Below are 13,422 nucleotides of genomic sequence, written 5' to 3' on the forward strand. Positions count from 1 at the left end.
AAATACAGTGTACCATATATCCATATGTTTATTTCCTCAAGGTAACTAACACCTTACATTGTTAGATAATATAGTTTGTTCTCCCGTCATGTATCTAGGTGTTAGTTATAGTCTAGATGCATTGTATCTATTTTGCTTGGTTCTCCACGTTTGTAGCTCTGAAGTTGTTGTACACACCAGATGTATGTAACGCCACCGCCAGGGGGCTTTTCCCTGTGCCTATAAACACGCAACCGAGGACCAGGCCAAGGTACCTCGTTCAATCCTTCTCACATGGTAATCGGAGCTTATCTCCTCACGGAAACCTAGCCATGTCGTCCTCATCTTCCTCCTCCCTATCTCCAATCTCGCTGGGACTTGCCTTCATCCCGGTAACCGAGAAGCTCACTAGGAGCAACTATCAATCTTGGCGAGCGCAAGTTTCTTCGGCCATCCAAGGGGCTCAGGCTGCGAGCTTCATCAAGCCGACGGCCACACCCCCGGCGGAATTCCTCGTCACTAAGGGCGACAGTGACAAGAAGGATCCCGTCCCCAACCCAGACTATGACGTCTGGATTGCGAAGGATCAGCAGGTTCTGAGCTACCTGCTAACATCTCTGTCCAAAGAAATCCTCGGGCATGTAAACACCGAGGTGACGGCGGCAGGTGCATGGGCGGCCATAGAGGGACTCTTCGCTGCGCAGTCCAGGGCGCGGGTCATTGCCACGCGCATGGCTTTGGCAACCGCGTCAAAGGGGTCCTCTACAATTGCTGAATATTTCGGCAAAATGAAGGGTTTGGCCGACGAGATGACGTCGGCTGGCAAAAAGATTGAAGATGAGGAACTCATATCCTACATCTTGACGGGCTTGGATGAAGCCTTTGATCCCGTGGTGTCAGCCGTGGCGGCGCGTGCTGATCCCATCTCGGTGGGAGAGCTGTTTACGCAGCTCGTTAGCTTCGAACAGAGAATGGATCTGCGTGGCAGGGGGAATCAGTCCTCTGCTAACATGATCTCCAAAGGAGGGCGTGGTGGCAGCTCTCCTTCGCGTGGTCGCGGTGGTGGCGGCGGTGGCCGCAATCGCGGTGGCCGCGGCAACTTCGGGCGAGGCAACGGTGGACGCGGTCAGGGTTCCTCTTTTCAGCAGGGTGTGCTCTGCCAACTCTGCGGAAAGGAGGGACACACCGTGGTGAGATGCTTCAAGCGATTTGATCAATCCTACAATGGCCCCCCTCCCAAGTCGGCATCATCTGCATCTACGGCGTCATATGGTGTGGACTCCAATTGGTACATGGATTCCGGCGCCACCGACCATATCACTGGCGATCTAGAGAAGCTTACTGTCCATGACAAGTACACGGGTGGAGATCAGGTGCATGCGGCAAATGGAACAGGTATGGAGATTGATTCTATTGGTCATAGCACTTTGTATTCCCCTACTAGTTCAATCTATCTCAAAAATATTCTTCATGTTCCAAAGGCCAGCAAAAGTCTTATTTCTGTCAATAAACTTGCTAGAGATAACAATGCCTTTCTTGAATTCCACCCTGATCATTTTCTTATTAAGGAACAAAAGACGAAGAGAACTCTCCACAGAGGCAGGTGTGAAGGAGGCCTCTACCCCTTCACGGCATCCCCGAATAAGCTAGGGCTTGGAGTATACAAGCCGTCTCGGTCCAGTGGCATCATCGTTTAGGTCATGCAAACTCTCATGTAGTTCAGCAAGTTCTAAATCGCCACTGTCTTCCTTTTGTTAATGATTCGAATAATGGTGTGTGTGATGCATGTCAACAAGGCAAACATCATCAGCTACCGTATCCTAGGTCTAGTAGTGTGTCCACTAGTCCTATGGAACTTGTGTTTTCAGATGTGTGGGGTCCTGCTCCTAGTTTTGTTGGAAAACACTCTTATTATGTCAGTTTCATTGATGATTATAGCAAATTTGTGTGGATCTACTTGCTGCGCCATAAGTCTGAAGTCTTTCAGTGCTTCACAGATTTTCAGAACCTTGTTGAACGGCAATTTGATTGTAAAATTCGTGCTATCCAAACCGATTGGGGAGGGGAATATCAAGCTCTGAATTCCTTCTTTAATTGCATAGGGGTAGCTCATCACGTGTCATGTCCACATGCCCACCAACAAAATGGATCTGCAGAGCGTAAACACAGGCACATTGTTGATATGGGCCTTGCTCTTCTTGCACATGCATCCATGCCCTTAAAATTTTGGGACGAAGCTTTCCTTACTGCTGTTTTTCTCATCAACCGCCTTCCTTCAAAACTTATTCATAATCAAACCCCCTTCGAGCGCCTTCATGGGAAAGTTCCAGATTATAGCTTCTTGCGTACTTTTGGGTGTGCTGTGTGGCCTAACTTACGGCCATATAATTCCAAGAAGCTTCAGTATCGATCCAAGCGCTGTGTTTTCCTCAGATACAACCACATGCACAAGGGATTCAAATGTTTGGATCCTGCTGAAGGGCGTGTTTATATTTCTCGTGACGTCGTGTTTGATGAGACAGTTTTTCCCTTCTCCACTCTTCGGCCAAATGCTGGAGCACGGCTGAGAGCAGAAATTGCTCTTCTCAATCCTTCCTTGCTAAGTCCTCATGCTAGTTTTGGGAATGCAACTGTGCATGATCAATACTCATCTCCATCTGTCTCCACTAATGTTTCTTCTAGCGTCAATGAAGATTCTGCAGGCAATGGTGAAAATCCTGGTGAAAACAGCGCTCCAAATCAAGCTCCCAAGCCAACAATGCAGCGTCATTTTATGCAGCCGCGTGACGACAGCCCGGGCACGGAGGCCGGGGTGGATTCGCCTGCACCCGCCGTACCTCGGACTGGAAGATCAGGCGAATCCACGTTGGATCGGGCGCCCGATTCTCTGACGCCGGCGCCGTCAGCTGCCGCTGACGCGGTCGGGGCTCCCGTGTCGCCTGGCGGGGGATCTTCTGCGGCCGACGCTGCTCCCGCATCAGCTGCAGGGGGAAGTCTGCCGGCGCAAACTGATCCAGGTGCAAGTTCCGGTGCACAGGAGGCCGGATCGTCCGCGTCCACTGCATCCGAAGCCACTGCTGTGCAACGCCCCGTCACCAGGTTACAAAGAGGTATAACACAGCCCAAAGTGTTTACTGATGGCACTGTGCGCTGGTGCAATCTTGCTAGTATACCTGCAGATGAGCCTACTACTGTAGCTGAAGCTCTTGGGAACAAAAATTGGGTCGAAGCTATGAACAATGAATATGATGCACTCCTACGGAACAAAACCTGGCACTTGGTTCCAAAACCAAAGGGCAAAAATATAATTGGTAGCAAGTGGGTGTACAGGATTAAGAGGAAAGCTGATGGTACCATTGATCGTTACAAAGCACGTTTAGTTGCAAAGGGGTTCAAACAGCAGTATGGCATTGACTATGAGGATACTTTCAGTCCTGTGGTCAAGGCAGCTACTATCTGACTAGTTCTGTCCATAGTCGTGTCGAAGGGATGGTCTCTTCAACAGCTTGATGTGCAAAATGCCTTTCTTCATGGGGTATTGGAAGAAGAAGTATATATGAGCCAACCTCCAGGGTATGTTGACAGCACTCATCCCACTTATGTTTGTAAATTGGACAAGGCTCTTTATGGCTTGAAACAGGCACCAAGAGCGTGGTATGCTCGGCTCTGCAACAAGTTAGTGCAGCTCGGTTTTGTCCCTTCCAAATCTGATACATCTCTTTTTTATTTTCATAAAGAAGGGGTAACAATATTTGTTCTAGTATATGTCGATGACATTATTGTTGCTAGCTCTTCACCAGTGGCTACAAAGGGACTTCTAAAGGCGCTGCAAAGTGATTTTGCACTCAAAGACTTGGGTGAACTTCACTATTTCTTGGGCATTGAAGTAAAGAAACATAATGCAGGGTTGGTGTTGACGCAACAGAAGTATGCTCGTGACATTCTGGAGCGAGCAGGGATGAGCAATTGTAAGTCTGTTGATACTCCGTTGTCCACCTCGGAAAAACTCAGTATCGCAGACGGTACAAGGCTTAGCTCTGATGACTCCACAAGATACCGAAGCATGGTAGGGGCACTGCAATACCTCACCCTCACGAGGCCAGATATATGTTTTGCTGTCAACAAGGTATGCCAGTTTCTACATTCACCCACCACGGCTCATTTCAGTGCAGTTAAAAGAATACTACGGTATGTTCAAGGGACAAAACAGGTTGGTCTAAATATTTGCAAGTCATCTATGATGGTCAGTGCCTTTTCAGATGCAGATTGGGCTGGTTGTGTAGATGATCGGAGGTCCACTGGGGGTTTTGCTGTGTTCTTGGGGCGCAATCTCATCTCCTAGAGTGCACGCAAACAACCCACTGTGTCAAGATCATCTACTGAGGCTGAGTATAAGGCTCTTGCAAATGCTACTGCTGAAATGATGTGGATCCAGAAGCTTCTCTTAGAGTTACGGATTTCTCATCCTCCTGCAGCACGTTTGTGGTGTGATAATTTGGGAGCCAAATACTTGACAGCAAACCCAGTGTTTCATGCAAGGACCAAATATATAGAAATTGATTTCCACTTCGTCAGAGAGCGAGTTGCGCAAAAGTTACTGGATGTCAGGTTTGTTTCGTCCAATGATCAGTTGGCCGATGGGTTCACCAAGCCGATTGCTGCTGTTAAGATTAAGAGATTTCGTGACAATCTCAACCTTGTTAGTGGCTGAGATTGAGGGGGAATGTTAGATAATATAGTTTGTTCTCCCGTCATGTATCTAGGTGTTAGTTATAGTCTAGATGCATTGTATCTATTTTGCTTGGTTCTCCACGTTTGTAGCTCTGAAGTTGTTGTACACACCAGATGTATGTAACGCCACTGCCAGGGGGCTTTTCCCTGTGCCTATAAACACGCAACCGAGGACCAGGCCAAGGTACCTCGTTCAATCCTTCTCACATACATTGCCATCCACCTCACCATTGCTTATCTGTCATGATTAACATGTATTTTTGTCTTTACTTTAGACCGATGTGAACTAGAGCCCTGTTGTTGCCCGTGCCAAAATGTGAGGATGGTTCCAACATTCAAAATCTACAAAATTATGAGAGTTGATCTGCCCCAACTAATAGCTCCTGGAATATTCACTAATTTATAGTTTAAGTTATGCACAAATACAGTGATGGTCATCATCTTCTGAAATTTTCCATTCTTCATGTATTGACTTTTAGAATTTTGGAACAATTTAGTCATCTTGAACTGAACACATGATCTAATTTGTTTGCGACAATACTTAGTAATGTTTTTGGTTCTTCTCAATTACGATCTGTACTAATGACATACTTTTGTTCGTAAAGTTTTGGAGACTGCTAGTGTAGTTTTTTTAATGTTTTTTTGGTTGTTAACATGTACTTGCAAGCTTAGACGGTTACTGAGGAAATTAAATCGAGATGATGATGTCTAGTTCAAAAAAAATAAACATCAAGATGATGAGGATGAAACCTCTTGAGAACTTTTTGTTGCATTAGGGCAAAACAAATTACTTCAATAAAGAATCGGTTTGTTTAAGTGTAAGTTGGGACCGTCTTTTTGTATTTAATTTATTAATTCCCCTAGTTATTGAAGCTCATATACTCTCTCTCTCTCTCTCTTTCTCTCTCTCACACACACATTGATTTAAGTAATTTTTAATAAATAACTATCTCCGTGTTGCTTAGTTATTACGTACTTCAAACCATTTTTCAAAAGTATGCCACGCAAAGGTCAACCCCAAAAAGTAGTCTAAAAACATCAATTCTAGATATGAATCTGGCACTTAACTCAAGTTTGCATCGTTCTATTCATCCAAAATTTATTAAGCATAAATGTCTTCTTGAACTCACCGCATATCGTGTTTGTGTACTTATTACTTATATACCTATGGTTTATTTAATAATTTAAGAGTAAATAATAGTAATTTGCACCTCTTGTATGCCTCTCTTTTAGCAAGTTTGAGGACCAAGATATGCAATGTTGCAAGTTAGGTACCTAGATGGTAGTATCGTGGAAGGTTAGGTATTGAATCGAATATGTCAAATCCATGTCAACACTCTAGGTCTATATATGGAGTGGGTCAAAACTTGTTTGCACCCAAGTTGAAGACTAGGATAAGTTTAAGGAGCTAGAAATAAAAAAAATAAAGTTTGGTACCTAGATGACACCACCTACAAAATTTAGGAACTGCCAACGTATTTTATGCATACCTATGATATTAACTTTATGGGTTCAGCAGCTTTATTAATTCACCATCATGTAGTATTTCATAGCATCTTTGATTTATTATCATTCATGCCAGCTGCTAATATTTCAAGAAAAATCTTTGTCTCAATTTATATATAAATTGGTGTTATAAATTAATATGCTTAACCTTTTTAGGATATTATTCTTTTTATGTTTACATATAGTTATCGATTATAATAATATTTGCCAACATAGAGAGTATGTCATCTCAAATTGCTTTACACCATTGTATTCATCTAAAAAATATTATGCAAAAATGTCTATTTGATTTCAATCTCACCACATACGTGTGTAATTATTGCCTCTATACCTATTATCGATGCAATTCACAAAAAAACTATCATCGATGCATATTTTCAATAATTTAATATTTCATATCTACCCATGATATTAACTTTATTAGTTCACCATCTTTTATTCATTCACTATTATGTAGTAATTCATAGCATCTTTGTATCACTATCACTCTACCAACTACTAATATTTCTAGAAAAAATATCTCATTTTATATGTAAATTATTGTTATCAATTAATATAGTCAATCCTTGTAACACCCAAAATTTGACTCTTTTCAAAATAGATGAATTTGGCTTTGCTAAATAATTTTGTGAGCATTTTCAATATAGGAAAATAAATAAATTTGGAGAAAATAAAATTAAAACATAAGTTAGGCCAATACTTTGTTGCATACATGCTGGTGCATCTATTTATGTGATGAGTGGATTTGAAGAAAAGATATTGGGTTCAAAAACTCATTTGGAAAAGAGTTTGAAAATTTTGTTTGGAAAATAAAAATGAAAAGCTTTTCTCTCCTCCTCTCCCCTTCTCTCGGCCATTTTGGCCCAAAAACCCCGCGCGCCCCCTTCTCCTTCTTGGGCTTGGCCCAGCCGCCTCCCCCTCTCTTGCTGGTGGCCCGTCAGGACCTCCCCCTACCTCCAACCGCACCCCCGACTCCCTCGCTCTCTCTCGGTTGGAAACCTCCCAGGCCGAAAACCGCGGCCCCGCTCCCCCACGACTCCTCTTTCCCCCCCGCGCTCGGGTAGAAGTGGGCAGAGCGCGCACCAGAGCACCCTCCCCTTCCCATTTCCCCTCCTCGCCTCTGCCCTCATCCGGGAGCTCGCAGTAAACCGCCGCCGCAACCTCCGTGAGAAGCCGCCGTCCCGAGCCGTTTCGTCGATTCTCGTCGCGTTGGTGAGCTTCTCACTCTTCCCCGCTCCCTCCCCGTCCTCTTGCCGAGCGTTTGGAGGCCCGCTAGCCCCCAGCCGCGCTCGCCGTAGTAACCCGCCGCCGCCGGCCGTGGTGCGGCATCTCGGGCGAGTCTCGGGTCTTTCCGAGGCCGGGATTGAGTTTCCCTTGCCCTCCTCTCTCTCTCCCAGTAGTTTTAGTTCGCAAAACCGCGCGCCGTAGCCCCCTCTTGAAGTGCTCCGGCGAGCTCGGGCCGGCCGGCCATGGAGCGCCGCCGCCTCCTGCTGCAGCGCCGGCCAGGAGCGCCGCCCATCCCCTCCCCCTTCCTTTCCCCTTCTAATCTCGGGCGTTCATCAAGAGATCAACGGCCTTGGATGCACCGTACCCCTTCGGGGGGAAATTTTGCTTAAAGAGCCCCTCTGGATTTCAGGATTCGAGCCGCGGTCCTTAGCGCCTTCAGTTGAATACGTTTTGTCTTTTAGAAAGCGTAAATTCCGTCGGTTAGGTCAAATTACGTTTTCAGAAAATTACAGAATTGCCACTGCAGTGTTTTGGCCATAAAATATTCGTTATAGCTCCGATTTGACCCGTTCAAATTGCGTTAGATTCGTAATTAAATTCTCTACATGATAGTACTGCTGTTTCTGTAGTTTGCCACTTTTATTTTCAGGGTTAGGTTTAATTAATTATTTGCCTATAGGAAATCGTCGAAAAGTCGTAACTTGGTCGTTTTAGCTCCGATTTTCGTGAATTTCGCGTTGACGTGATCGTAGCAGCACGTAGATGATTTTGGAAAACTTTTATTTAATTTATTTACTGCTGGTGTACTGTTCTAACTTTAGGAATTGTTCTCTTGCATGTTTGTCTTGGTATGCGTGATGATTGTGATGTATTGATCGAGCCCAGACGGTGAGGAGTATTTCGGGAGTCCGGAGCTCTTTGGGGATCAGCAGGACCAGCAAGACCAGCAGGAGTACGTGAACCAAGGCAAGTATAGCATGGGCCTACCTTGTTGTCCTACTTATTTTTAAGCATTTCACCCTGCATGTGTATAATATTGCAAACTATAAGGACATCCTAGCTGTTGATGACAATTACCTTGTTCCTAAGGGTTTTTATTGCATATGGGTAGAAGTGCTAGTGCTCTAACTCCAATTATATATGATCTGAAATCAGTGATGGAACCATGGTTAATTGATTAAACATGATTATGATAAATGGAACATAGGGCTATGGTACAAATGACTGTTGGTCAGGATGTCCTAGACCCTCCGTAAGGACTTATCTGTCGGCAAAAGCTGGGACTTACAGTGCAACCGGGAGAGTCATATGGCTCTGACTTTAGCTCAGTAATAGGACCTTTTCTAACTCGTTAGAGGTTACCCGAAAGGGCGCAAGAGGCGCTTGCCACTTTGGGTGTAGGGCTGCCCCTGTTTCTATGAGTATAGCCGCGATGGAAATGTGCCATAGGAAAGGGGGGTTTTCTACATCTGCCTGCCGAGGAAACCTCGCGGCCCTAACTGGTTAGAATAGGTCTATGGAAGGCTTCATAGTGTACCCTGCCCGCTCACCTTGGTAGTGTTTGGGGGTTGACGGACCCCGGGCATATGGGCAACACGACTCACGGTGAAAGTGCACAACCTCTGCAGAGTGTAAAACTGTTATAACAGCCGTGCTCACGGTCACGAGCGGCCCGGAAAACTCACAGAATAACTGGTTACTGATGGCTATATGGTACTTGATGATGTATAATTATGCTTTAATGTGACTTAATGACTTACTATGGTTCTTATAACTGATCATATGGGATATTTGGGAGCTTAAGCATAAACTATAATAATTAATGATAAAACACTGACCTACTAAAAGCTGATGCAGTGAACCTAGTTTAGCCTGTTTGAGCCTCATAAATCCTCATGCTATACTTGAGGAGTACGAGATGTACTCACGCTTGTATATTTCTTTTCTTTGGATAAAAATCCCGGATGGGTAACAGATGGTGGTGGCTATGAGGACTACCCTGAGGACTATTAGGCTTGTGATTCACCAGTCGACCTTCCATGTGTGAGGGCCATGAGATAGTTATCTTAGATTATCATATTTATATTTCCGCTGTTATGCCAGACTTTGTGATGTAATAACTACGTTTGTTGTAAACACTGCGATGATGGTATTTAATTTGTGACTTATGTGTGTGATTGATCTCTGGGCGCACATAAGTTTATGCATTCAATTTCTTCCTTGAAATTGGGTGTGACAAATTGGTATCAGAGCCGTGTTGACTGTAGGACGCAAGCCTAGGTAGCAATGGTCGATATAGAGTTTTTGTTTTATTTATTTAATGCTCTCTACCTTACTTTTTGTTATTTTATAAAATTTATTATGCTTATATCACTATTTCTATTGCCAAAATGTTGATCTAATCTTAAAATAAAATTTATAGATGCCGCCTGTCACGAGGTCTCGCCGTGCCAGCACCAGGAGCTACATCTCTCAGTTCACGCCCCAGTCGTCCCAGCCAGTGGTGGACATCTCCGACAATGAGACCGTCCCCATGGAGGAAGAGGACCCAGCGATGGTGACAGAGGTGGATGATGATGATGAGAATTGGATGGACTCCCCTGTAGCAGCTGCACCTGTTCCACCTCCACCCACAGCACCTGTTCCACCTGCTGCACCTGCACCACCAGCTCCACCAGTTGCACCTGCTGCCCCTGCTGTACCAGAGGTGGTGCCTCCAGCCGGTCCTGAGGAAGAAAACCCAGGATGGACTACCACCATCCACTACAAGTATCCTTCAATGACAGCCTACTACCACAACTTGCTTAGGGAGATGCTGGATACTTACTATGCCGATAAGGAGATTGACATTAGGTACTGCTGTGCGGAGTACACACATCCCTATGAGGCCACCTACTGGAGGTCGGATCTTACCATCACTGTGGGGAATGAGGCACATGACAGCTATATGGTGGAGAGCATCCATGGACACGTTGCTAGGCGAGCTGAGGCACAGGACAGCATGGAGGATGCCGCCCAGATGGCTTACACTCACTACCATGGCCTTCGCTACGAGGCCATGAGAGCTGACCAGTACAAGTTTCTCCCTCGCCATGATTCTACTATTGGTACTTGGTCTATCGAGAACCCGCAGGAGGTTGACACGCCATTGGATGCAACTGTTAGGCATATGCATGTCCTGCAGATGGCCAATGATGACCTACAGGAGGAGCTACGTGATCAGCAGGATTCCATAGATCGCTTCCAGGAGATGGTGGACAGCCTTAGAGAGCAGCTTGAGTTGCCACCGCTCTACAAGAAGAAGACCGCACCTCCTAGCATCTCCGGCGACGCACCATAGGCCTAGGATGCCATAGTTGTTTTATTTCGTAGTCCCGTTATGTCAGTTGAGTTTGGAGTGCTTGTGAACAATTGATGTGTCCGTTGAATTTGTTTGTGTTTTTGCATGATTCGAATCTTTGTAATGACTGCTGGAAGGTTGTGGATTTATCTACAAACTTCCGTTACCTTAAGTTTAATTATCGAATGCTTAGTTGGGTTGGTATTTTCTGCTGTCGCTGTGCTGTTTTTCTGGAGCAGCCTGTGATGTTTAACTTTTATCTCTGAAGTGGTACGTCCAAAAACTTTGAAAATTTTGTGGAGGAAACTAGACTGATGTATCTCACATTTGCAACTGGAACCACGTTAAAACCTGCTCGGATCTGGGAGATATCCTTGTTACAATCTGGGACTATTGCGCAGACTAGAGCCCAGAACAGATTCGCATTACCCCTGTTTTTGATCAAGATAATGTCAGAATCTGTAAAAGTGGTCTGAACAAAAGTTGTAAAAAAATTTATAAGCTTTCCAAGCATGTATGGCACGCCTCTGTTGGATCTCAGAAACTCGAGTTATGAGTTAAATACTGCACTGCTGATTTTGCATCCTGTCCAGAAAAATTTCAGCAAAGCCTATTTGATATTATAACCAGTTATTAATTATGGAAAGGTCTCTAAAAGCTTATTCCTTTGTTGGAAACAGATGGCTGATGAAGGAGGAAGAGGCCGTGGTCGAGGTCGAGGCCGTGGCCGTGGACGTGGCCGTGGCGCACCGGTGGACCCACCGCCACCACCACAGCCTGTGACAATGGAGCAGCTCATGTTGATGCAAACTCAATTGATGCAAACTATGATGGATCGCCTGGATCACCAGCCCACCGTTGTACCACCACCGGTCCAGGTCCGAGATAAGAGGGGAGAGTTCATGAAGGGACATCTCCCTATCTTTACACATGCTAGTGACCCTTTAGAAGCCGATGATTGGTTAAGAGCTGTGGAGAAGCAGTTGAACATTGCTCAGTGCAATGACATGGAAAGGGTGTTGTATGCCTCCGGACAACTGCAAGGGGCTGCACAAGAGTGGTGGGAGTCCTACCAATATGGACGCCCAGACAATGCACCGCCTGTCACTTGGAGGGAATTCACAGAGAGTTTCCGGTCTTACCACATTCCAGAGGGGCTCATCGAGCTCAAACAAGAGGAGTTCCGTGCTCTCAAGCAAGGCTCCATGACTGTCGCTGAGTACCGTGACAAGTTCGCTCAATTGTCACGTTACGCTCCGGGTGAAGTGGCCAAGGATTCTGACAAGCAACGTCGTTTCCTGAAAGGACTGTATGATGGCCTGCAACTGCAGCTGATGTCCAATGTTTACCCCAGCTTCCAGGAACTTGTGAACCGTGCTATTGTGATTGACAATAAGCGCAAAGAGATGGATGCTAAGAAGAGGAAGATTCAGGGGCAAGCATCTAGCAGCAACACTCGTCCGCGCGTGTTTCCTCAGCAGGGCTTTCCTCCCAGGAACCAGAGGCCCCCTAGTCAGTGGAATCAGGGCCAGTACCCTCCGCGCAACCAAAACCAGAACCAGCAGCGTCCCCAGTACCAGCAGCAGTTTGGTAATCAACGCCCTCAGCAGCAAGCTAACCCCCAGGCACCACGTCCAGGTGTGCCCAGCAATGCTCCAGTGAAGACAGCAGTGGCAAACAACCCCAATGCTTGCTACCGTTGTGGTGAAGTGGGTCACTATGCCTATCAGTGCCCGAAGAAGCAGAACCCCTCAGCTCCACAGAATCAGAACAACAATCAGAGGCCCAATGCTCGACCACCCCACACTGGAAGTGTGAACCATGTGTCTACTGAATCAGCTCAGGAGGCACCCGAGGTCATGCTGGGTACGTTCAGTATCAACTCCATCCCTGCTACTGTACTTTTTGATTCCGGAGCTTCGCATTCTTTCATCTCGCAAGCTTTTGTTAGAGTACATAGCATAGCTTTATGTGCCATGAAAAACTCAATGCTAGTGAATTCACCGGGGGGTACTATGCCAGCGAACTATTGGAGTCCCTCCACTAGTGTTTCTCTAAGGGGGGTAGAGTTCAAAGTAAACCCCATTGTGCTAAGAACTTCTGGTATTGACCTTATCCTTGGGATGGATTGGATGAAGCAACATCGGGCAGTGATTCAATGTCAGGAGAAGTCTGTGGTAGTAACATCACCTAAAGGGGATAGAATTTGTGTAGAAGTGGCAGTGCAAGCACCTCCAACTGCTACCGTGAACCAGTTGACTGATGAGGTCAATGAGGAGAACCAAGTGGTGGATGACTTCCCTGATGTGTTCCCTGATGAATTGCCAGGTATGCCACCTGACCGAGACATCGAATTCCTTATTGAACTTTTACCTGGAACTACACCTATAGCTAAAAGACCTTATAGAATGGGAGTGAATGAACTAGAGGAACTTAAGAAGCAAATTAAGGAGTTGCTAGAGAAGGGTTTTATTCATCCTAGTTCATCACCTTGGGGAGCACCCGTTATCTTTGTTGATAAGAAAGATGGCACCAGGAGAATGTGTGTGGATTACCGGTCACTAAATGAAGTAACCATCAAAAACAAGTACCCTTTGCCTAGAATTGATGATCTGTTTGATCAGTTAAAAGGTGCTTGT

The 13,422-nt window shown here is 45.6% G+C and overlaps 1 protein-coding gene across 1 annotated transcript; it reads left to right on the forward strand.

Moving 5' to 3' along the window:
* Positions 312–1,676, forward strand: LOC110431725. The gene has a single exon (XM_021451167.1). It carries the CDS (start codon positions 312–314, stop codon positions 1,674–1,676), a length of 1,365 nt encoding a protein of 454 aa, XP_021306842.1.

The sequence above is a fragment of the Sorghum bicolor genome, chromosome 1 (assembly GCF_000003195.3).
Source record: "Sorghum bicolor cultivar BTx623 chromosome 1, Sorghum_bicolor_NCBIv3, whole genome shotgun sequence".
Taxonomy (NCBI): domain Eukaryota; kingdom Viridiplantae; phylum Streptophyta; class Magnoliopsida; order Poales; family Poaceae; genus Sorghum; species Sorghum bicolor.